Source organism: Thamnophis elegans, chromosome 13 (assembly GCF_009769535.1).
Source record: "Thamnophis elegans isolate rThaEle1 chromosome 13, rThaEle1.pri, whole genome shotgun sequence".
NCBI lineage: Eukaryota > Metazoa > Chordata > Lepidosauria > Squamata > Colubridae > Thamnophis > Thamnophis elegans.
In genome coordinates, this window is record NC_045553.1 from 32,421,797 (window position 1) to 32,446,348 (window position 24,552).

Here is a 24,552-nt window from a genome sequence, read left to right on the forward strand (position 1 = left end):
TGGCAGATTCGACTTTTTCATACTTGTCTCAAGCTTATGGAAAACAAGAATCTTTAATTGTCTTTGGAGGAATTTAATAACAAATTGTAGGAAAAATTTGTTAAAATAAATAGGATTTTAATTCAAGCCAAAAAATAAGGTGATAAAAAATAGAAGGGGAAAAAAAATCAATCCGTTCACTTCAAGTGGAGAAACAGGAAGCGTTACAGTCACTTCAATCCACAAAATATTGTTACAAGAAAAAGCAAAAACTTTCCAAGGCAGTCCTATAAGAATTAAATTCGCCGCTTTATTCTTTTACTTAAAGGACTAATTTATCTTTTAAAAAAAGTTTCTTTGGGCAATCTTTCTCAAAATAAAAAAAAACTTCACCCGATGGACTGGAGGCTGCCTGTTTGCCACCGGCTTGAAGCGCTTCCCTTGGGTCAATCAGGGACTTTGTGATGTCCCTGAGACCAGCAAGGCTTTGTCTTCCTGTTCACCGTCTTTACGGGACGGTTAGGTCCTACTGGACCATCCAGTGGCAAAAGTGTCAATGGCGGTCTTGGACTATCGAGACCGCATGATGTGTTGTTGCGACATTGGCTCCTCAACCGGGAAGTTAGAATTTTGATGATCTGGCATAAATATCTACTGTACTTTTATATCCTGATGTTTCCAGATGTGTAAATGCTGAACGATGTCCTTATATATCTTTTTTTGCATTTTGTAAAATGTTCCTTGCCTGAAAGGGAATGGTGTGATCATACACACATCAAAATAGGAATAAAGTTTTAGGTTGTGTTGATTGATTTTAATAGCATGTAAATTCAGCCTAATCCTGTATTTCATACCAATATTTTAACAACCAATGACCTCTCTTCTTCACACTACAAACCTAATATAGAAATTGTAGAAAATAAGATTATGGATGTGGATGATCAAAATCATCCTGATTTGATGATACTGAGAACATTTTGTTTTCTAATTTCCTCTGCTTTTACATTTTTGGATTGAAACTTCCATGCATATTTCAAATTCTATTATTTTAATAATCTACTGTTAATGGAACAGTTGGATTTGAAGAAAGTCAAAGGTTTTAGGATTTTTTTTAAATGAGATTTTTTTACAATTTGACAACACAGTTAGTTCTAAATAATTGTATGAAAAGTAGTTACAGTTTTTTAAAAAAATCCTGCACTTAAAACTCTGACAACATCCTGATAAAGGTGCTTTAAAAAAAAAATCCTTCATTGCCATATCAAAAAATGATCCTTTGCTCTAAAGTATTCCTGATACGATAGACTGAGCCCAATTTGGAAAGTAATTGTAATGCTAAGTCATTGCACAGGAAGGAACTGGATTATCTGAGCAAACAGTATTCCTTGAATTAAGGGGAAGTATTTGTTTTAGTACTATGACACTATTTAGTAAATATTTCACAAGATAGTTTGCGTTTCCAAAGATAGCAACATAGTTGCTTCATTTTTACAACTTTTAAAATATCTGGCTGAACTATTGTCTACATTCCAAAAGTCGACATACACATTTTAAAATAAACTAAGCATTTATTGTGGATTTCATGGAGTTGAGTGCATTAAGACATACTTTAGTTACTGCTTGCATACTACTTCTGGCCCTATTTTTCCCTATTATAGTAAGACTTGGAAAAAATAAATCTATGCTCAAATCAGATTTATTTAGTGTTAACTGTCAGTGTAATCACTGACAGTGTGTTGGTGTGTTAATTTTTCATACATTTCTGGATTACTATGCAGCATTAGCCAGTTGTCCTATAGGGGTTAAGGCTTGAGACCAGGAGAAGTGAGTTCTACTCTTATTACAGGAAAAAAAAGCTAGCTGGGTGATCATAGGCCAGTCACATGCACTCAGCCCTAGGCAATGACACTTAACAAAAAACTTCAGTAAGAAAGCTGCCAGCACTTACCCGGAACTTTTTTCCTTCGTTCTTTGTTTCTCTTCGGAAACATTGAACGGTGATAAATTCGTTGCTGGCTGGATACTGTAGTGCACCGGAAAATGAATGTGTTCCAGGGAATAGTCCCCCCCAGCTGGTTTGTTTCCGGTTTGAGCCGAATTAAATAAAATGGAGTAAAGGTGCTTCTTTTCGGTATACCTGGTCCTCTGACTCGCAATAAGGTAGGCGAATACCCTACAGCGGCTGCTATAGGTCGGTCTTCCCTGACCATCTGCGCTCGGTGTGAGGACTCCCAACTCCCTTAATCCCCAGCGTTTCCGGGACCAGAGGGGTATGAAGCGGGAGGGGGGGATGTCGCACGATATGGGTCTTCGAGCAAGTAACTTGGTGGGCTCCGGCTTAATTAAAAACCATTGCGTAGAATGCACAATGCGGCCTTGGCGTCTCAAGATCTCTAGGCAGCCCCAGCAGTCTCTCTCTCTCTCTCTGGCTGTGGTGATTTCTGTTTCGATTGCAAAAGGTTTTAGGCCATTTAGGTCCCCTGACTGTGGCCTGGGTTTCCTCTGCTTCCCACTAGCAATAAAATTTCATAATCAAAACGTTTTAAAGAGAAATTTCCTGACAGTTAGAACAATTAGTCAGTGGAATGTCTTGCCTCCAGAAATTGTGAATGCTCCAACACTGGAAGTTTTTAAGAAGAGATTGGACAACCATTTGTTTGAAATGGTGTAGGGTTTCCTGCCAGAATAGGGGATGGATTAGAATACATCCAAAGTCCCTTCCAACTCTGTTATTCCATTTTTTACGGGACACAGAAATTGGAGAGTAGACATTTTTAATAAGAGATTGGACAGCCCTTTGTCCAGAATGGTATAGTCTCCTGCTTGAGCAGGTGTTTGGACTGAAAGATGTCCAACCAAGGTCCTTTCCATCCCTATTATTCTGAATTCTAGTGATGTTATGCCTATATATCATGAATGAATTAGAAGATATCCTTCCTGGGATTAGATTGATGCTACCTACCTAGGTGCATGTGCTCGATTGATGCACAAAACCAATGTATGATGCAGCATGCTGAGAAGCACACAATGTGTTGCAAGAATTAATATGTTAACAGAATGATTGACACTGATATTAATATGTTTGCTAAAATCACAATAACTGATTATATTTTGAAGTATACATATTTGAAGTATTTGACCATCAAATTGGTCAAATTTACTTTTTCCGAACTTGTAAGTTAATTTCTTAAGATTACTTCAAATATATAAATTAGACAAGTAGATCGAGGCAGATTTATGGGGGTCATATGAAATATGGGAAAAGTTATGGAGCAAATATGTTAATCAAATCCCAATATTTTTTCAATTGTCAGTTTAAAATAATTCTGTTGTTGGACTACTAAAATGTCCATTCAAAAGAAGTGTCCAGATTGTGGCTCCCTGGAAATTGTGGAGGATTCTCACTACACTCAGAACCAGTTGGTGTGTGCAGATTGTGGCTTTATTCTAACTGAAGGACTTCTCACCACTACATATGCTGATGAAGAACATTTACAAGGTGAATCAAAGAATAACAATGGAACTGAAAACTCCTGGGATCATAAAGTTTAAGTATATTTTGGATACCTGTAATCTACATAGATGAAAACATCCCTTGTGGCCTTTTATATAAACTTCAAATATTTAAACATTGAACATTAAAAATGTATGAAATGTACATGTATTTTAAAAGTTGTTTGGGGAAATATGATGTTCTTTTTGTCATTTTTCCCTTATAATTTATTTTTTGTCTTTTTAGAAGTGACATATTCACGAAGTACTGGTCAAAGTGAACAGCTGAGCCGCTGCTTGCAGCGAGGTAAATGTTTAATATTACCAGTCAGCACCTTTTGGTGCACTGTACTTCCCATTTGTGAAGTGTAGCTCCTCTCTAAAGTCAAAATCATTCTGTACTTTTAAATTACCTATATCCTTTGCTAAGGGCAGGGTGATTTCCCATTTCAGATTTCCAAATTTCAGAGCATTTCAGAGCTCATTAAATCCCTGGTAGATAATCTTGAGCTGGTACCAGGCTTCTGCCAAATAGGTAAGCTTTAAATCAGGGGTAGTCAACCTTTTTATACCTACCGCCCACTTTTGTATCTCTGTTAGTAGTAAAATTTTCTAACCGCCCACCAGTTCCACAGTAATGGTAATTTATAAAGTAGGGAAGGAACTTTACTTTATACAATTTATAAAGCAGAGTTACAGCAAACCCCTACCTCCGACCATGAAAGCTGGAATGCCCACTAGTGGGCGGTAGGGACCAGGTTGATTACCACTGCTTTAAATGATCTATCTAAAATGATACAGTTATAAAATCGTCTATATACAAAAAGCGAAACTCATTACTACAGCAGTGGTAATACACAGATAGTCCTCGATTTATGACCACAGTTGAGCCCAGAATTTCTGTTGCTTAGTGAAAAAGTTGTTGTGAGCTATGCCCCATTTTACGACTTTTCTTGCCACATTTGTTAAATTAATCACTGCAGTTGTTAAATTAGTAACATGGTTACGTGGATCTGGTTTCCCTATTAACTTTGCTTGATGGAATGTCACAAAAGATGATCACATGGCCTTGGGACACTACAACAGCCATAAATATGAACCAGTTGTCAAGCATCTGAATGTAAATCATGTGACCATGCCGATGCTGTAGCGGTGAAGTGTGAAAAATGGTCATAAGTCCTTTTTTTCAGTGCCATTGTAACTTCAAATGGTCAGTAAGCAAACTGTTGTAAGTCAAAGACTGTATGCACCTACCCACGCAGAATACGTACAAGTACTATATAGAGGGTAACCCTTACGTTTGTAGTTGAGCCCTGAAGTATGGTTGTAATTTATTGCAGTCATAAGTCAAGGCACAAACAGAATTGATCTTTTTTTAAAAAACAAACAAACAAACAGTAATTAAGTGAATGTGGCAGTTGTTAAATGAATGCGATGATCATTAAGTGAATCAATTTCCTCCAATGGACATTTTTTTTGCCAGAAACCAGAATACTTGTAACTGGCAAAAAATGTCGCTAATCATGATCATGTGATAATGGGATGCTGCAACAGCCGTAAAAATGAGCCAACTGCCAAGTGTCCAAAATGTGATCTAGTCAGCATGTGAGTATATATGCCTGTCATAACTTAGAAAACAGGCCCTAAGTACTTTTTGTGGGATCCACTGCACCTTTGAACAGTCATGAAGTGACCAAATTGTCGCATATTGAGGACTATCTATACAATACACCCAGAGAATAAAAGGCCCCAGATAAATATTGAGGGAAGACATCCAGTGATTTTTTACACACGTTACATAAAAATTACTAATTTATTTTGTCTAATGTGCCTTTTTTTTATAGTATGTATGTAAAATACAGTTGACCAAATAAAACTGTCTTGGTTTTGATTTTATGAGAAAAAGCAGACATCCATCTTAAAACAAAAATGATTTAAATTACAGCATGGCTGTGTGTATATACATACCCATTCTGCTTTACAAATACCTTGAGATTCTCCTTATATTGATTCTGCTATCTCTCCCCAACTCCAATATATTGCTCCATTCCAGAAGATTGCTAACAGAAAATATATGTAAATTCTAATGGGAATTGAAAAAAAATCTTGCTGTCCTTAAAACCTCACATGCAGTAATGCCATTAAAGCAGAATAATGATGTTTGTGCAGTACAGATTTTCTGAAGCAAGAAGTTGGTGTCAAATAGTTCTTCAAAGACTACAGCCTCAGCCACTATTGCCAGAAATATCTGGAGGGCCCTGGTATGGACATATTTCTTAATTATCTACATTGCCTTCTTCCACAGGTATCAGACGTGTTCAGGATCTCTGCAAAGTCCTTCGACTTCCTTCTCTGTTTGAAGATACTGCTGTGTCCTATTACCAGAAGGCAATCAAATGCCCATGCTTTGCTTTTGTCAGCTTAGAGAAGAAGGAGATAATTATAGGTTGCTGTGTTTTTGTGACCTGTAGACAGCACAACTGGCCCTTGACAATGGGCACTGTCTGCTTGCTCCTTTATGCAGACAAGGAACTGTTTGCCAGAACCTACTTGCAGTTCTTGAAGGAATTGGCACTAGATGTACCAACTCTGAGCTTGATCGATCTTGTGAAAACACATCTCAACAGGCAAGATGGTTTTTTAATGCTCTTTTCTCATAAATGTCTGACTCATTAATGTGCAGTTGTTGAAGAGTTAGGGATGGAATTAATTCTTATTATTTAAGCTTCAGTATATTGGTTCTAAGAAAGTTCTATAGATTGGAAGTGCAGTGTAACCACTTTGCTGAAACTAGATAGAGCTGATGCATAGAAATATTTCTAGTGAACTTAGAGGTTTTCTCATATTTTGGAAGTGGAGGTCCGCTTTCAGGTATTTAAATGTTCTTGTCAGAACTGCCTCACCTTGAACCTCTCAGTAAGAATGATCCTTAACTCCATTTATTGAGAATGGTATAGTTTACTAGAAGTCAAGTCCATTACAGTACTTATTTAGAGGTTCAAGCTGAGACATGTCAGACAGTTCTCCTAAACCAGGGTTGTCAAACTCAGTTTCATTGAGGGCCGCATCAGGGTTGTTTGACCTCAGGGGGATGGGATAGGCGTGGCCAGGGTGGGCATGGCCAGCTCGATGTCACTCATTTCGAGAGTGCCTGTGGTGGCCCGAGCACTCTGCCAGCAAAAACAGGTTCCTGAGCTCGGTTTTCAGCTGTGACAACCCTCTGCCAGCAAAAATTGAGCTTTCACTGGCAAGGGCACAGCAGGCTGGTCCTTCACTGTTTGCAGGGCAGCCCCTCGGGCCAGATCTAAGCACCCTGCAGGCCGTATTCGGCCTGTGGGCCTTGAGTTTGACATCTCTGTCCTAAATCAATCTGCCTTCTGAAAAGGTGTTACATGTGGCTGGTTTTGCTATTCCTAATATATGATTCAAATGTACATTTCAGAAAGTGGTTCACTGACAAAAGGGCGAACGACAAAACCGTCCCCGATTAAACCGCAGTGACAAAACCACAAGTTCTAAAGCGCTCCGATGAATGAGCGCTGAATCGCGCCAACAACAGCGCGGCAACAGAAGTGCGCTGTAAAACTAAACCTAACGCTAAACCTAATGCTAAACGTAACGCTAACCCTAAACCTAACCCTAAACCTAACCCTTACCTTAACTTAAATCGGCTTTCTGTTGCTGCGCTGTTGTCGCCGTGCCGTTGTTGGCGCGGGGATGATGTCACGGTTTTAGCTACGCGGTTTTGTCAGTGTGCTTTTGTCAGGTCACGTCAGAAAGTTACTAATAGTTAATCTTCTGACAAACTTCAGCTTTGTCTTTTGCATTTTTGAATGCAATCTCATATCTGTCTGATTTGGGTGAATTTTTATTATGTTTGGGTGGGAAATAGAAGAAAGCTCTTATTAAGGAGTCTTCAGAGGCATGTATGTGAGCTCAGGATGTATATTTGAAGTGAACATTTTGTTTTGAATTGACTGTTCTGGATGTGTATTATATTCTGAGCAGGAAGCATGGAGTGGTACGATTTAGACAGGCATATCCAAATATTTATTGCTTTTTAAACAATGATCCCAAGAATTAAAGTAGTAAAACAACTCAAGTAGCGATCTAAATAATATTTAAAATGGGAATGATATTCTTAGAAAAACTTGCCTCCAGAAGTTGTGAATGATCCAACACTCTAAGGTTTTAAGAAGAGATTGGACCACTATTTGTCTGAAATAGGGTTTCCTGGCTGACCAGGGGGTTGGACTAGAAGACCTCCAAGGTCTCTTCCAACTATTCTGTTCTGTTCTACTCTTTAAAAACACACCAACCTGAAAGGAAGGAACAGGTACCATAAAATCTCTTGATGACAGAGCATTAGCAGGCAAAGCCTTGATTTATTTAATCAGATGTTTTTAAAAATAATTTCCTCAAATTATACAAATTTAAATATTGCAGATAATATTTCCAAAAGTATAAAATTAAAGCAAAAACATGAGCTGTGTTGATAGGCTTTTCCATATCCCCAATATATTTTCTTCCTTTCAGCTTTAAGCTTTTCCAGGAATCGTCCAGCATCCCAGCCAAATTTCTGGAAGACAAGGAGAAGCTGTTGGCAAGGACAATCCAGATAATAGAGCTTGCCAGTGAGACGTGGCTGGTGACTGGTCGGCACCCCATCCCCATTGTGATGGCAGCAGCCTTCTTGGCATGGCAGTCTTTGCGACCTGTTGATCGCCTCGCTTGCACCCTTGCAAAGTTTTGTAAGCTTGCTAACATGGACATGCCACGGCCAGCCCCACAAAGACTGAAGGAATTGCATAATATCCTCCTTCAGATGGCCTCTCAACTAGGTTGGTTGCGCGGGCTCAAAGTGGACCGGAGGACTGTGTCAAAATACGTTGGAGACTTGCTGCAACATCGCCGTGTGCTTCTACGGGCGGCTTTCCGTGTGGTGGATACCACAAAAGACTACGAGCCTGAGAACTTCACAGCACCATCAGACCATCAGCCTACAAAAGCAACCGTTGCTTTGACGGAAGAGGCTTCTGTTGCTGGGAAGAAGCGGATGCCTTTGCTTCCCCCTTGTATCCTGTACCCAACAAAGAAGCCTCGACCCAGCAATCCAGACCCTGAAGGTCCAGCCGTCACAGGGGATGAGCCCATTTTAGACAGTGAGATCGAACAATACATCCGGACTCCAGAAGAAACGGAACTGTATAGCAAAATGCAAGTTCGCCTGTGCTAGTGAAGGTATTTAGTGAGGGTTAAAAGCCTGCAGTCAGTGGCAACAGGGGTTGGGTTTCTTATATTTATAGTTCATAGTCCCAGACATATTTTTATTCGGAGATTAGATGAAATCCTTATGTTCAGGAACGAACAACCTTGTATCTTAATGGTCTTCTGCAGTCTGTTTGCTTTGTATGCATTAGTTTGGGTTTTCTGAATTCACAGTACCAACAAAATAAAGAAGGTTATAATAAAGATTGGGGAAAGCAGTGCTAAAACATGAGCTTTAGGTTTTTTTTGCTAGATGTTGGAATAAACATAATTAATAATTTTCTTAAAAGGCAGCTCTTTGGCCTAGATGTGTGTTGGTGAACACACTAATATGGTTCTGCTACATTTTTAGTCCTGAACATCAGAAAAAGTTGGATTTAATCTTACTACACTGAAGCTTAATGATCTGCATCAGATACACTCCTGGTTTATTTTGCTTGCTATTTTTTTGAATTGGATTGACCTTCTTTCCAGTTCAAACATTGCTTTGCATGTTATTTTAGAAGTTTCCCTTGTGAGTCTGGTAACACTGAAGGTAAACATTCATTTAGCATTCAATGGGTTAAGTGGACATAGGCTCTGCAGTCATTGACTGAGGTTGAAAGTGATATAAGTAGTTTAGAGCAGGGCATATTGTGATTCACATACCTATTTATCTGTGGGGGGGCAAGAGGAATAAGCATGATCATGCATGCCATGATGTCATCATGCAAATAAGCTAATTATCATATGTATAAATGGGATGAACTCAGCATATCCCTTTAAATCTTATGAGTGAAACTCCACTTTTCAGCTTCTGTTTTCCCCTCTTGTTATTTGGCTAGTACCTACAACTTGTGTTTGACTTCAGCTATATATATACTGGGCCAATTCATCTCAAATCTTCCTGTTTATATATATATATATATAAGCTGAAATAGGAAGATTTGAGATGAATTGGCCCAGTTGGGATGATAAAACACCTTTTGAATGGGTGCAGAAATAGGGCTTTTCCATCCCTCATGAATAGTAGGTGGGAGAAAACCATTCATTAAGAGTGTGCAGGAGATTTGCCTCCTATCCCCAGAATCTGAGATGACCAGTGTAGTTGCTTGAATGGCTGTTTACCTCCCACAGATCTTTTAAGTGTTGGGTAAATGAGTCCCACTGCTTGGAATCAGTTTAGAAGTTTAAAATATTAAAAGAGTGTAGGTTGGGATGGCAAAGCATGGGTGGAACATAAAAGCAATACCTAGTTCATTGGATATTGCAGTTCTTTTAATATATTAAACAAGAAACATCTTCTAAAAACAGTTCATTTGTATAAAATGCAAACACAACAAAAAATGTATTAAATGCTTTCTTTGGCACGGCTGTCTCTCAAAGAGCTCTGATTTTGATATGTCATTTGCTCAAAATGTAAACCAACAAAAGAAAGGGTAGTTATACAAAGTTTTCCCCAATAATAATATTTCATTCTAGCAAGCATATATAACAAGTTCAGCATTGCCAATATCATGTGGGTTGTAATATTGCCATATAAAATAGTTAAGGCTCTATTAAACATCATACATACATATGAAAACCAAGAAGGTTGGGAGAAATGACCTTTTCCAAATAAGGAGGATTAAGTGCTTTTATGGCTTTTCATGGCTATTGCTTTCCAGAAGTCTTAGGAAATTTCAAGGTTGGCCTAAGGCTTGTGAAACCACACAGCCTCTGCGGTTCTGTGGAGGTAGGTTTTGTGGAGTAGGTTTTCTCTTTTCTGGCAAGGAGGGCTGTGAAAATGTGGCCCTTCTGCCCTCTGAACAGAGTGAAGAGTTTCTCTTTATGGTTTTAAACAGGCATAATATACATCAGCTTAAATGAGCTAATTAAGCATTATGGAGCAGTAAAAATAAAATCCACACATAGACACACACATGGACAAAGATTTGTGGTATTTTTGCATAGAACAACTGAAGGAAAATGCTGTTACAAGCGCTGCCCTTTGGGTATTTAGCAGTAAATACCACTTTTGATAACTTTATGTCAATCCTGGAAATAATACTAAGTTGATACTGCGAGTGTTGCAAGGGAGATTTCTGGGAATTGCAAGAATCCTGGCCAAAGATTTTCCACTGGAATGGAAAAACTCCCAAGGAATATTGGGTGCTGTGACCTTGGACTTGGTGGACTCTCTCCTTCAAGTACGGAATTTTGCATTTCTCCAATATTCTGTTCTAAACAACAGTCTCCTACAGGTGTAATCCTAGTTCATAAATCCAACGCAAAAGTTAATTATGTCTGTCTCTGTAAACAAAACAAGGCAATGATCCTAAAGACCTAGCAAAAAAAGCCAACACCTTCCCTCAGATGTAGCAAAAATATTGTAGCCTTGCTACATCCTTCATAAACATGGGTGCGGTATTTGCTTTTGATTGTCCACAAAATGTTTCTTGCTGGTTGTTGGCTAGTACATGAGATAATTGCACAATGTACTCTGAAAGGTTGATTTTAAATGAGCAACATGCATTTCTCTCCCCCTTTTACCCCAGTTGGGTTACATGCATTCTTCCCAATACTTGGAAGCTCAGCTGTTCATCAACAATCTTTTTGTTGATGTTCCTTTCAATTCCAATGAACTGATGTTATCGTTTTGACATGAATAAAAAAGCCTCCACTGAGTGCATTGTATAAACAAATATATGCCCCATTTCATAGGCCAAACCCTATTTATGAGGTTCATGCTATTAAGAACAAGTATCTGTACTTTAGAACTATTTTTCTTTTTTTAAAAAAAGGCACCAACTACTTACTGTATATACTCGAGTATAAGCCTAGTTTTTCAGCCCACTTTTTGGGCTGAAAAAAGCCGCCTCGGCTTATACTCGAGTCAGTGAAAAATTTGCCCGAAATGGAGGAGAAAAAGGGGCGGGGCCATGCCGCTGGGTGACACTCGTGAATGGCCCAGTGCCCCTGTGAGTTTCCCCTCCCTCTGTGTCAGTTTGCCGCGCAGCGTGCACCGCACCATCCCCCCTCCTCACGTTCTAATGTAATGCAGGGCTGTCTTACGATTCCCCTTCCTCCCCCTCCTGCCGCTCTGCAACAATGTCCCACCTCCTCCTTGTTATGGCAAGCAGCCACATAGCGATGTCCCACCTCCTCTGGTACAGTGATCCAATGATAGGAATCATCATTCCCCTTCCCCGATTTTATGTGAGCCGCCCTGAGTCCCCTCAGGGAAAAGGGCGGCCTACAAATATTAATAAAATCTACAAAAAAAAATCTACAAAAAATCACTGTGCCGTGTGTCATAGGAGGCGGGACATCGCTCCCGCGGCTGCACGGGACATCATCATCACAGCGGGACATCAGCATCATGAGGTGAGTGAAGTATTTCATTGAATACACCGCTAGTTTACTGTTTTTCTTTGAAATAAATATTCAAAAACATTATTGGTATCTATTTTTATTTTTGAAATTTACCGGTAGCTGCTGCATTTCCCACCCTAGGCTTATACTCGAGTCAATAACTTTTCCAGTTTTTTTGTGGTAAAATTAGGTGCCTCGGCTTATATTCGGGTCGGCCTATACTCGAGTATATACGGTATGTGGGAAGATTTGTTTGATTGTCGTATTCACACACCATACTTAACCTCATACTTAGTAATATATTAGTAATAAGAAAATAATCTAACCGAATCAATGTTAATGCAGTATGCTTCCTAGTATGCATCCTATTATATTTGGAAAATTTAAAAAAAAATACAGAAGGCGGGAGCAAAAGTTATTTTTGTTGTTATTAAGACTTGGATGTTTAAGACCAAATAGATTGGGGAAAGAAAAATTAATTTGGTCTTTCCTGGCCTGGTACCCTCTAGAAACACTAAGATTCAACTAAAGGAATCTCAAAGCAGAATTATCCTTCTGTAGACTTTTATTTTATGCCAGAAATGACAGAGGATAGCACAGCTTCCATGGAAGAAGGGATTTCTTAGTCTGCACTGTTATCACTTAGTATGTTGTCCAGTTCCTCCAGAGAAAAGGGTACAGGGTCTTCCTTAACTTACAACCCTCAATTGGGAGCAGAATATTTATTGCTAAGGCAGTCGCTAAGTGAATCATGCCTGATTTTATGAGCTTTGTTGCCCTGGTTTTAACAATCAGAGCAACAAAGCAAATCATTGCCGTTAAATGAACCACACAGTTGTTAAGAGAATCCAGCTTCCCTCATTGGCTTTGCTTGTCGGAACCTGAAGAAGCTTCTTGGATGAGAAGCAAAACATCTTCAAAGAAAACCAAAGAAAGTCTTGTTGCCTCTTGAAAAAGCACCTTTGGGACAACCATGACCCGGAAGACTGAGAATCTCCATAGACATGACCTAGGGATGCTACAACTATCGTAAATATATCCCAGTTTTCAAGCCCATTTTGCCCATATGTCCACGGGGATATGTGAGGGTGAAGATTGGTCATAATGTACTTTTTTCCCACTGCTGTCGTAACTTTGAATGGTTGCTAAATGAATGGTATAAGTTGAGGACTACAGTATGTCCATTTTGAATTAGTTTTCCCTCTGTCTTATTTTTTTCAACAACAAAAAAAAGATACTATCATAATTCCCTTTAAGCCAAGGCAGGAATCCCTCAACCATTGAAATGCTAGAAATATGGCAACCTCACAAAGTGTCTGTCAGACCCATTTGTGAATTCTCAGAAGGACTGCGGGGGTGGTTGGGCCACTTTGAAACTCCCATTTTCCAGAAAGAAAATGAGCAAGGATGTTCTTTACCCTATTAATATTAGCTACTGTATTAACTCATCTTTTGTTCTAAGAACATGGTCATATTTTCAACAGCAAAACGCTGCCATTGTCTTCTATGAGGACCCTGCCTGGCCAACAGAGACACTTCTGGACATAAAGAATATGACAGAAGCTGGCAGCTTTTTCCACAGCTTACCAATTTTCTGTTTAAAGTATTGCTTTGATTTTAAAAAGAATAGGAGATCTTGAAGTTCTTAGGGAACATGTCTATAGGCACGTCAGTCCCAGGTTGAGGTTCCTGAAGCAAAGAGGAGATTCCTAGAAGAAAAGAATCTCATTTGTGGCATATTCTGATCTTTTCTCAACTGGTAACATTACAGATGCAGTGCTACATACTGTACTTGGAACTATCATCAATCCAATAAGGAAATTCTGGAGATTTTTTTTTTCTCTTCAATTGGATTTTTCATATCTACAGGAGGGATTTATTCTTGAATGTGGCATGTGGTATGTAAGCAGTGTCCCTATACTATTGGATGCAGAGTAATTAAAATGCCAGCAAACAGAATAATAATAATAAGATTCTTTCCAATATTTCTGGAAACTGCCTTCGAGAAAGGATCACAATGCCTTCTTCATTCAGCTCATTTCTGACACAACAGATTCAATCTGGGGATTGCTGCACAATTCTGTGAAACGGTTACTGTATTGCAAAGAGGCCTTATTTTTTAACGTAATGTCACACATACATAAAGATAAAGGGAGTGTACCCAAGGTGCTTAAAAACAATATTTCAGAGCTTTCCAAATCCTTAAAGGATTAATGTCATTGAAGCCTGTAAGGCTTTTTTCTTTGCAATTTTAACTCTATTCTAAACTTCTTTTTATGATTCTTTTTTCCCTGTTTGCTGATGCACATGCTTTCCTTCATATAGTGAGGGGTGATGGGATTTCTTTAAAAAAAATATGGTTAACTAAATAATTAGCTTTAATAAAATGATTGATGTGCACATGGGGGGAAAAAACTATTTTTAAAGCAAGAAACACACTGCTTTACTTTTAGACAGAGGAAAATCTCTCTTACGGGAGAGGGAATCCATGAGTTAAGATGCAGGGCTGCCCTCTGGAGTTTTTATAACCGCCCATAATAAATTTGTTGCCATTTTTAATCTGTTAAATTAAAACATCCCACTCTTGTAAGCGCTGGGCTTTGCTTATCCCTAGGTAAGAACAATTAAATTGTGTGTCATTTTTTTCAATGGATCAAGCTTACTAATTAAACAGTGCAGCAGCTTCATGTATTTCAGAGGCTTCTATGTTAGCTGCGTCATGCCTTTAATGAGGCTTCATGGGGCATATTTTCCACACAACTGTTAAACAGGCCTCAAGGCTTACTTCCAAGTTTGAACGTGAGGAGTGACTTGACTTGGAATTACAGAAAAGGATAGAACTGTCTGAGTTTTAGTTCAGTCTGTTCCCTGCCTAACATCCAAAGTTGGAAGTCAGCCTTCAGGCCTGTTTAGCAGCGGTGTGGCAAATGGGCACCAAGACCCTTAGCAATGAGGACCCAAACTGGTAATCTATTCCAATTCAGTTCCACAGCAGGTAACTTGAAAGGTGGGCTTGTTGATAGCTTCTGCTTGAAAGTGCTATTAAAAAGATTTTATGCAAAACATGTCAAGCTCAGAATAGCTGTTTCTGAACATTATCTGAAATATTTGCTCTAGAGCAGTGGTTCCCAAACTTGGCAACTTTAAGACTTTGCTCTGCTGGCTGGAGAATTCTGGGAGTTGAAGTCCACAAGTCTTAAAGTTGCCAAGTTTGGGAACCACTGCTCTAGAGGTATTTCAACCCTGAAACGTCTCTTCTGAATCAAAAACTCTTATAGAGCAGCATTCTGGTAAAATCTGAACAAGCCACTCCAAAGTTGAAAATTGTTCTGAGCTCTTGATGTTTTGCATATCTTAAGCATCTTTGAGCAATGATGCCCCAAAAAATCATATTCTCCCCGAGTCCCTTAAGAAAGACTAAAGAAGACTAAGGATTGTCACCTAAGTATGCACCTTTGGACAATTAATAGTGCACCTCATTCTGTCTTGTGGCTTTTTCCTTGACAACTCTACAATCATTCATTAGATTTATCAAAATCAAAACTAGATATATGCATAGCTTTGAATGACTGGGAAGATGACTTCCCTTGTCTCACACAACATGAGTTATTGTGCATAAAGCACGTACAGACTTTCCAATGGATAGCAAATTTGCCTATACATATGTACACAGTGTATTAGAAGTTTTAGCTTATAGATCACTGTCTTCCTCAGGATGGTGTACAGAAATATCAAGGATATAAAGGGACATGAAAAAGGGAGACCATACAATCACAAGAACAGATGATTGTCTCTTGCTTTGCAACTTTGGCACCTTGGCTGATTGTGGCTTTCTGCCCGTTCTCTGGAGGAAAATGTTCCCTGGCACAAAGAACAGCAACATCACCTAATATATAAGTGAAATGCGCTGTGATTCACAGGACAGGACAGGAACAGTCTCCTTACTCCATCTGCTCAGGAGGATCGGTGGGGAGCATAGTTCTTGCCTACCCATCCCATATTATCTAGGCCTATGTAGTGCATAAGAGTGTTCTCTTCACTGAGTCTGGTAGGCTGTAGCTACAAGGGTAACCTGCAGCTTCCTACCTGAGTTGGTATTGCTCTAGGATTCCAGCTGCAGAGGTCTTTGACCCTTTCCTACACTGTTGTCTCACTCTTCCAGAGACCTGTTTTCATGCTGCTTGCATTGTCAGCACCACTGAGATTAATGTCATACTTGCTGCCCTTCAGGACCCCATTCTGGTTTGCTGCATTGAGCGGGAAGGAGCGCCTCTTAGTCTCTCTTTCTACAGAGGGGTTGGCCTGATGCTTAAGGTTGTCTCTGCTGGTGCTTCTCCTCTGGCCTCGGCCAAAATCTGCAGACTGGGGGCCACCACTGCCATCACTCAAGTCCGACTGCGTCAGGGTGGATTCCAGAGTCACAACTTTCCCTTGGTTCTGATTGTTCAAAGGGCTATTCCGGCTGCTTTGGTAACTCTCTGAATGACTGTTCTGAAGGCTCCCACTCTCACTAGTAGGATGCTCTGAGGAAGGTCCCCGCATTGCCTTCAGGCGCTGATGCTTCCCTTCACGATAGAGTTTAGTTCTGCTTTTATGATGCCTGGTGCGCCCATGGAGATTGTTCGTATACCTGGTTGAGGAGGTAGTCTTACTGTTAGAAGGCTCTGCTTCCTCATAGCAGGCAGTTGTTACAGGGTTACTATCTGGCTGGGCAAGGGCCACTTGCAAATTGTTGAGTTTGCAGGGCCCTGGGGTTGAAATTGTGCTGATAGGGGAAGATGAAGACTTAATGGACTGAGCTACTTCTGGATTGCAGCCAATGAAGACCTGTGAGCCATCTTCAACACCTGCTCCATTGTGCCCATAAGCCTGCATAGGTAAAGCATTCCTGTAAGATGGACAACAGGTAAACCATAAACTCTGTACATCTCTGCGCCGGGCACAGTGGTAGATAAAGATGAAAAATCCTAAAGCTCCAGCAGTGACTCCATAGAGGCAACTGAAGACAACTTTCAGGAGGAACCAACGCTGAGATACTGCCATTGCTCCAAATGCCCATAGAGTGAGGTATAGGAAATGGGTGATGACAAGGGCCCAGAGTTGCACCCCTAGAGAATACACACCATCAACATCAGCAGTGTGGGGGCTGGAATTCAGGGTGACTGAAAGCGATCCTGAATCAGTTAATAGGTTGCTACTACCTCCAAAGCGCTGCCTTGTTTCCAAGGGTTTGGGTATTTCTTTGGGATCCTTAGCTCGGCATTGCAGACTGATTCCGGCACATAGGAAGTAAATCCAGGTGATGAGCAGAATGAAAGCTGCAGGCACATAGAATGCTCCAATGCTTGGTCGGCAAGCCAGCCAGCAGCTGGGTGGAGAAAGAAAAGGTTAGCCAAATTATGAATAGCTAACAACACAGCAACAACTTGGCTTCTTCATGACAAGCATACAATCTCGGGTCTAGCACAACTCACCGGACAAGAGTTACACTAATATCGAAGAAATGTTGGGATAGAATCTTTAAAGATGCCAAGAAGGGACAAAATGAAAAGTGAATGACCAAAATTAAAGTTTTCGTTTTTTAAAATTATTCAATTGAATTGTTGAATTGTCCTGTGGCGAGCTGGCCATGGCAAGTTGGCCACAACAAATTAACTGTAGTGAGTTGGCTGCAGCAAGTTGTCCCATTCCATACAATCTCTTGCCTACATCGACTTTAAGGCAGCCTTTAAAGGGAGACTCTGGAAACTACAGCTATGCAGGAGAGGAGACATCTACTGGTGGCTCATAGTCAAAAATATTTAAACCAAATGTCTCTATTGAGATAACCTAGAATGCTTGTTAATGCACACTTTGTCCTTTCTGAAATGTGGTAAGATGGCGCCTGAAGGATAAGATTAGACAGGATTTATGGGGCAAGGAAGGGGGGGATTTAGAAGGAACATCTTTAATCCCCAAGATATTTTCAAAAACTTGAAAACAACACTGGGGATTCCCTCCCCCTCCAGTTTTTGGTATCCATTCATGCAACTGAATACATATGTGCAAGTAGATTCAGTGGACTAACAGTAAGGTGGATGGACTCAATTATGGTGTTTATGGGTACAGTGATGGATGATCTGAAAGACTAGGTTGGGGATAGGTCATCCTGAAGATCATCTATCTTTATGATTGTTAAAAGTCAATGCCAACCTGATGACTCATAATCAATGTTCAAGTAGGATCACAATCATTATACCTTAGGATCAAATTGGATGTTGCAAATACTTACTACGAGTCCTGGTCTCCATAATTGTCAATACGAACTGCTGCTGTAATCCCGCAGATGATCAAGGGGATCCCTCCAGCAATCAGGTAGAACCTGGAAAGAAAACCAGAAAATACCATGCAGAATTCATCCTATAAATTAGAGCGAGTTGGGTATCTATTGGAGATACAAGAACTAAATCCTAAACTGGATGCAATAATCAGATTAGGCTCATACAGCATGAGCCTAATCTTGATCTTGAATTAACAAACAATTCTATATAACCTTCCTTGCAGTTTGCATGCACATTCAATTGGCCCTTTTTCTTTGTGTTTTTGGTATGAGTCGAGTATGGAAACCATCATAGAAAATTTTGTCAATTTTATTCTTATATCATTTGTTCATTTCAGTGCTAATTTTCTCATTTCCTGCCCAGAATCTTAGAATGATTTATAAGGTTTTGAGGGGGGGGGGGAGAGAAAAATTGATGCCCCAACCTGATGCAAGGATCAAACAATGATTAAGCTCCCACCACACAGAGGATCACTATCTCCCATACCCAGTTAAATGGGTATATACATACCTATTAACCCACAAAAGAAATCTTAGTTAAATAGGACTTCTTTTGTAGGTTAATCAAGGCAACCCTCATCCACGCCCTGTAACCTTCAGGTTCCTTATAACAAGTTCTATAATTCCTACTTCCTTAATACCGTAGCATTGGACGAGGAGCAGGCTGAGTTGGTTCCCCTTCCTGCTGTTGGGGTGCCTTCCAAGTGGATGCCTTGTAGATCACTCGTGCCATCACTGCCATCCACAGAAGAGTAGACAAGGAAGAATAATGGAGAATGATGCCAACCTGGAGAAGGGAGGGGATGTGGAGAACAGACATAGGGGAAGTCAATAAGAGTTGCTACAACTTCCAGGACTTCATTTGTGGGATTATCTATCCCCTATAAGTCTCAGATTTTCCCAGTTGCAATGTATGGCTGTGAAAGTTGGACCATAACAAAGGCTGAGCGCCAAAGAATTTAGGCCTTTGAACTATGGTCCTGGAGAAGACTCCTGCCAGTCCCTTGGACTGCAAGGCAATCCAACTGGTCAGTCCTAGAGGAGATCCACCCTGATTGCTCTTTAGAAAGCCAGATCCTGAAGAGGAAACTCAAATACTTTAGCCACCTAGTGAGAAAGAAGGACTCACTGGAGAAGAGCCTAATGCTGGGAAAGATTGAGAGCAAAAGAAGAAAGGGATGACAGAGAATGAGGTGACTGGATGGAGTCATTGAAGCAGTAGGTGTGAGCTTAAATGGACTCCTGGGGATGGTAGAGGACAGGAAGGCCTGGAGGAATGTTGTCCTTGGGGTTGTGATGGGTTGGACACAACTTTGCAACTAACAACAATAACGTAAGTCTCAGGAGATATATTGTTCAAAGGTGGGCAAATTTTAAAAAAAACATTTTAGATAGGTTTTAGTTGTTCCTTAAATTAGGACCATCTGCTTGAGTAATATGGGAATCTCAAAAAACTTAAGAGGGTCACCAGCTTCCCAATTTTGTCTCAATGGTATAGTAGTTAAGGGCTTGTATGTGTGCATGCACTTGGATTTGCCCTTAAATTTAGTGTCCTCAGCTACCTAGCAATGTATATTTTGTAAATTTGGGCTGAGCACTCAAGAAGGTGACTCTGTTAAGAGTGAAACAGTTTGGTAATGAAGATGGTGGTTTTCAGGGTGGAACATCTGTTCATTTATTCCTTACCAGGCAAATAAGTGGCAACATGTCCCCTGCATCTAGAGGTAGGTAGAAAGACAATCAAAAGGGAATTACGGTAATGTCCCAAAGGGGATTTTCCCAAAAGACAACTGCGCTTTGTCTTTCTTTTTTCCTTTGAAAATGTTTTCAAGAAGTGTCTTGCATGAGAAGCAAAACATTTTCAAAGAAAAACCAAGAAAGCCCTTTTGGAAAAAGCACCTTTGGGACAATTATGACCTGGTTAATTGAGAATCTCTATAGATGTAACACCTTACAATAATATACAGTATTTACTGATAAATGGGATACCTATTAATTCTCGGAATTCCAGGGGGCATGTGTGATATGATGTGATTTTTGAGGCATGGAAGTTTCTGTCTATCCCATGGGGAAGTTGACAGATTTCGAAAAAGGAAGAAAGACTAGTTCCACATTGCGAAGGGAACACTGGTGTGGTCTTGCTAAAGCCATTTTAGCAACTTCTCAGTGTTCCTTGTGTGTGAAGAAAACCTGTCAGTGATATCTCATCTGACAAAACCTACAAGCCCGAATTAATCAGATCCTGCCCTCATACTCACAGCTTGGCAGATGGCTATGTAGTTGGTGAGAGTGATGCCACCTGCAAACACAGCCGATGTCATGGCGATGTGGAAACAAAGATTTAGCAGCATATGCCAGCACTTCTGTGCAATATGAATGTTGCTGAAAAAGAAAATGGGGATAAGAAAGTTAAGAGATCAAACAATAAAGCTTTGCAGGCAAGGGCCCTACATTCAAGTACGTAAAGGTATCTCTGTTTAAAAGATGAGCAGCCCAGAGTTTGCTTTCTCACGGTGTGTGTGTGTGTGTGGGTTGCTGTTATTCAAAGCATACAGAATTGGGTTAGTGTTATTACGGAGAAAAACCTGGGACGTGGCTTCTTCTGGTAGCATAGTATTGTAGCTACCTGTTCAGAAATTCCAGGAAGCTGCAACCTTCAACTCTAAAAGTGATTCACCTGTGATTGATGATGTAGATGATGATGGTGGTAAACAGGCACAGGAGGAGGAGAGCCGTGCAACTGTAAATTACAGGATGTAGCACCTCAGCGGGACTCAGTGAGTCATGCAGGAAGTTGCTCAGCTCCTGTATTTGAGAATATGTTTCATTAAGGCATAATAATGGGAGGACGACAGATATTAAGGCAGCTTCTATCAAAATCATTCAATTTACAGTTGAAAGGGGTCATGTGGCCAATGCACTGTAGCCATTCATTCTGTCTCAATTGAGTCTACCTCTTATGGTTGGTATTAGGGGGGAAATTGGGAGAATTGTGTCCTAACCAATTTGAGGTACTGAAATAACTTGTTGCTGACTATAGGGGATGGTGCTCATTTCTGTTTCAAGGCCATTGAGCTGTCCGAAGACATTTTCCTGGTCATATAGCCAGCATGATGTCACAAGCACTTTTACCTTCTCACCGAAGTGGTACCTATTTATCTACTTGCATTTGTGTGCTTTTGAACTGCTAGGTTGGCAGGACCCCTAGGCGAGGACAGGAGCTCACCCTGTCATGTGGAGCTCAGCTTTCAAATCTGGGCTGCTGACATTCTAGCCAACAAGCCCAGCACCTTAAACATTGAGTCACGACGCTGCTCTTGGGATACTGAAGGACAAGCAAAATAAAACTCTATTAAATAATACTATAACTACCTATTAACAATAATATATGCTAACTCTTTATAAGTATCTATAAGTAGGAAGGTTAAACAGGAATAGACGATTTGGCATATTTTAAATAATTTGGGCTACAATTTCCTTTGGGCTCTATTCACTTCAACAAGTAGCAAAAGAAACTCTGTACTAGAACATCTGGAGGTTATCTAGCCTAGCTTAGGAGCAAAGGAAGCTGCATACCATTAGGCATGTACAGTGTGCGGACAAATGCACGCAAAATCTTTAAGAAATGCATATAAAATGGAAAGTGGTTTTTCTTGCTTTTTTGAAAGAGAATTTGGCAGAAATGTATGTGACATAACCAGGGGCTAAACAGAAATGTAACAGATCGAAGTGCCATGCACCGTCTCCTGCCTACCATCAGCACAGCAGTGTTGCTGAGATGTCGGCAGCTCACAGTGGTGAAGTTAGGTTTCTGAAGGATCAGCTGACAACCTTCTGCTCTCCAGCCGCCATAACCTCCCAAGATGTCAAAGTCCCAGAAAGCGGCTGTGCGATCGGTGCCCTGGTCCAAATGCCGCAACGATATGATGACTGGCTCGGTGAGATTGCTTACGCCACAGCCATCTGAGGGAGGGAGAACCAGGGGTTTATCAAAGTAGTCCATGGAAGTGCTCAGAACTCAAATTAACTTCAGGAGGTGCTTGTTTGCTCAGGTAGGGTTTGCCTAACTGGGGCAGGAGATCATGTGCCTTTTTTTTTTTTCAACATCAGGATTCCTTCCTCACATCCTAAGAGCTGCTTAAATAAATTACGCAGAGCTCTTGCTCAGCAAGGGAAAGCAAATAAAGTTTGAGTCTTCTGAATTAAAAACAACAGCAATATAAAGCACCAGCCTTTAGCATCCACTTTATTCCCAAGGATGTCACACAGAAGCCTTTGGGTATTTTAGGGGGAAAAAAACCCAATGCTTATGGGTTCTTCATTAGAAAATGAGAATGTCTCCACCTTGCTACCCCCTTTTGGTGGTCCCAAAGGTGCTTTTCCAAAAGGCAACTGGATTTTCTTGTTCCTTTCCTTGAAAACGTTTAGCTTCTCATCCAAGAAGCATCTTCAGTTCTGAAGAATAAAATGTTGCCAAGGAAAAGAAAACAAGAGAATAGAATGGAATGGAAACTTTATTGTCATTTTAAATGTACCCTAATCAGCATACATTATGATTTTTTTTTTTTTTGCATTCAGCTCTCAAAAGATAACCTTTATGCATATACACACACATGTGACCAGAGAAACATCAGAGTCTAGTTCGAATGTATACATGTACATGGCCAAAACAATTCTTGCAAATTTACAAGACAGATGGAACAAAGCTGTTACAGAATCTAGGAGCCCTGCGAGATACTTCGAAACCTCCTCTTGGAGTGGGGCAAGAGAAACAGACTGTGAAGTTAGGTGTTTGGGGTCTCTAACAATGCTTTGGGCTCTAAGCATATAGTGTTTATAATTATTGCCTTTTGGAAAAGCACCTTTGGAACAACCATGACATGGATGATTGAGAATCTCCATAGACATTCACCTTCTGGTAGACAAGAATTCCCAGACTGGACTTCCTGGGGGCGGAGCCTGCCGCCGAAGGAGCTCAACGGAGCTCCTCTCAGAGTTCTGGTCTGTATATCTAATTAAGATCAATAGATATCACCCCTTTTTGGCAGAAAGGGGCAGGCAGAAGCTCAGGTGCTAGGATTTATTCGTAGTTCACAGCCCCTTTTCTTTTTTCTTTGGGCTGCGAACGGAGAAAAGATCCAGCGTAACTGAGCTCTTATCTCCAGCCAGTTCTTCTCAGCTGCTTTTTTTTTTTGCAGCCCTAGACAGGCGATCCCCCCCTCAGGACAATGATAAACTGCTTAAAGCAACTTAAGACCAACACGAGCGGGTTTTACTCCTGTGATGTTCCTTTTTTATAACTATCTAAACACCAGCCTTGTTTTCCTTTGAAACTTCTTTGTTCAATCGTGCTGCAAAATGGCGTTTTTACTATGTTGGTGATTGATGATGTAATTAACCGGCTTTATCTCCCCGGAGACTGCTACTCATTAACAAGCAAAATCTACAAATAACTTATTGAGAACTGAGCAGGTGAAGACACTGTTTATCTGTTTATTCTCAGCTTTTATCTATAATGCCTCCCAGGTCTAAGCAGGCAAAACGCTCCCCCCCGCATGTGCTTAAAGAACTTGATAGTAAATCGCTGCCCTCGCCTCCTACACCCCCTACTGGAGATTCCTTAACACAGGAGCTTCTTTTTTAAATACTCAATGATTTTAAACAAGAAATCAAAGAATTTGTGCTGGATTTATGCGACAAAATACAGACTAAGATTGCCCTAATAAAGGTGGATATGTTTGAAGCTATGTCTACGTTGACAGATTATATCGAAGAAATGGAGACTAAACTGGAAACTTTGGAGGAGGCTAATTCTAATTTGACTTCCAACATCCAAGCATTACAACAAGAGATTAGAGATACTCAAACACAACTTATAATGATAAATTATAACAGAAAGGCGTTTGCAATAAGAGTCAGAGGACTGCCCGAAAAGAAAGGAGAGAACTTGAAACAGACGTTTGTAGAGGCTTTCAGTCAAGCGGTGGGAAGTCCGGGATTCAATTTTGATTGGAATATTCGAAAAATCTATCGGCAGAATTCGTGTGTAGCAGAACAGCGACAGCTTCCAAGAGACATAATTATATACTTTTTCACAAGAGAATCCAGAAATGCGATCATCCATAAGCTTTACAACAACAGGCTCCGAATCGATGGGCAAG

General features: G+C 40.2%; 2 protein-coding genes across 2 annotated transcripts in view; one reads left to right on the forward strand and one right to left on the reverse strand.

The window, feature by feature from the left end:
• The first annotated feature begins 2,054 nt into the window (after positions 1-2,054).
• Positions 2,055-11,391, forward strand: BRF2 (BRF2 RNA polymerase III transcription initiation factor subunit). Its single transcript, XM_032229179.1, has 5 exons — positions 2,055-2,139; positions 3,294-3,478; positions 3,719-3,778; positions 5,777-6,098; positions 8,008-11,391. Exons 2-5 carry the CDS (start codon positions 3,325-3,327, stop codon positions 8,705-8,707), a joined length of 1,236 nt encoding a protein of 411 aa, XP_032085070.1. The 5' UTR covers positions 2,055-2,139; positions 3,294-3,324; the 3' UTR covers positions 8,708-11,391.
• Positions 11,392-13,927: 2,536 nt separating this feature from the next.
• The window catches only part of ADGRA2 (adhesion G protein-coupled receptor A2), a 104,043-nt gene continuing 93,418 nt past the window's right edge, over positions 13,928-24,552 (reverse strand). The window contains exons 14-19 of the mRNA XM_032229178.1: positions 22,146-22,354; positions 21,069-21,196; positions 20,650-20,773; positions 19,033-19,178; positions 18,344-18,433; positions 13,928-17,440 (exon numbers count right to left, since the gene is read on the reverse strand). Coding sequence (XP_032085069.1) covers positions 16,210-17,440; positions 18,344-18,433; positions 19,033-19,178; positions 20,650-20,773; positions 21,069-21,196; positions 22,146-22,354 — 1,928 coding nt within the window. The 3' untranslated portion in view covers positions 13,928-16,209. The remainder of the gene's footprint in view (positions 17,441-18,343; positions 18,434-19,032; positions 19,179-20,649; positions 20,774-21,068; positions 21,197-22,145; positions 22,355-24,552) is intronic.

What these genes read in the sequence shown, in the direction of transcription:
- BRF2 (XM_032229179.1), top strand. Translation starts at nt 3,325, where the DNA reads ATGTCCATTCAAAAGAAGTGTCCAGATTGTGGCTCCCTGGAAATTGTG. An exon ending in TGATGAAGAACATTTACAAG is followed by an intron (nt 3,479 to 3,718) that starts GTGAATCAAAGA and finishes TTGTCTTTTTAG; the next exon opens with AAGTGACATATTCACGAAGT. An exon ending in GTGAAAACACATCTCAACAG is followed by an intron (nt 6,099 to 8,007) that starts GCAAGATGGTTT and finishes TCTTCCTTTCAG; the next exon opens with CTTTAAGCTTTTCCAGGAAT.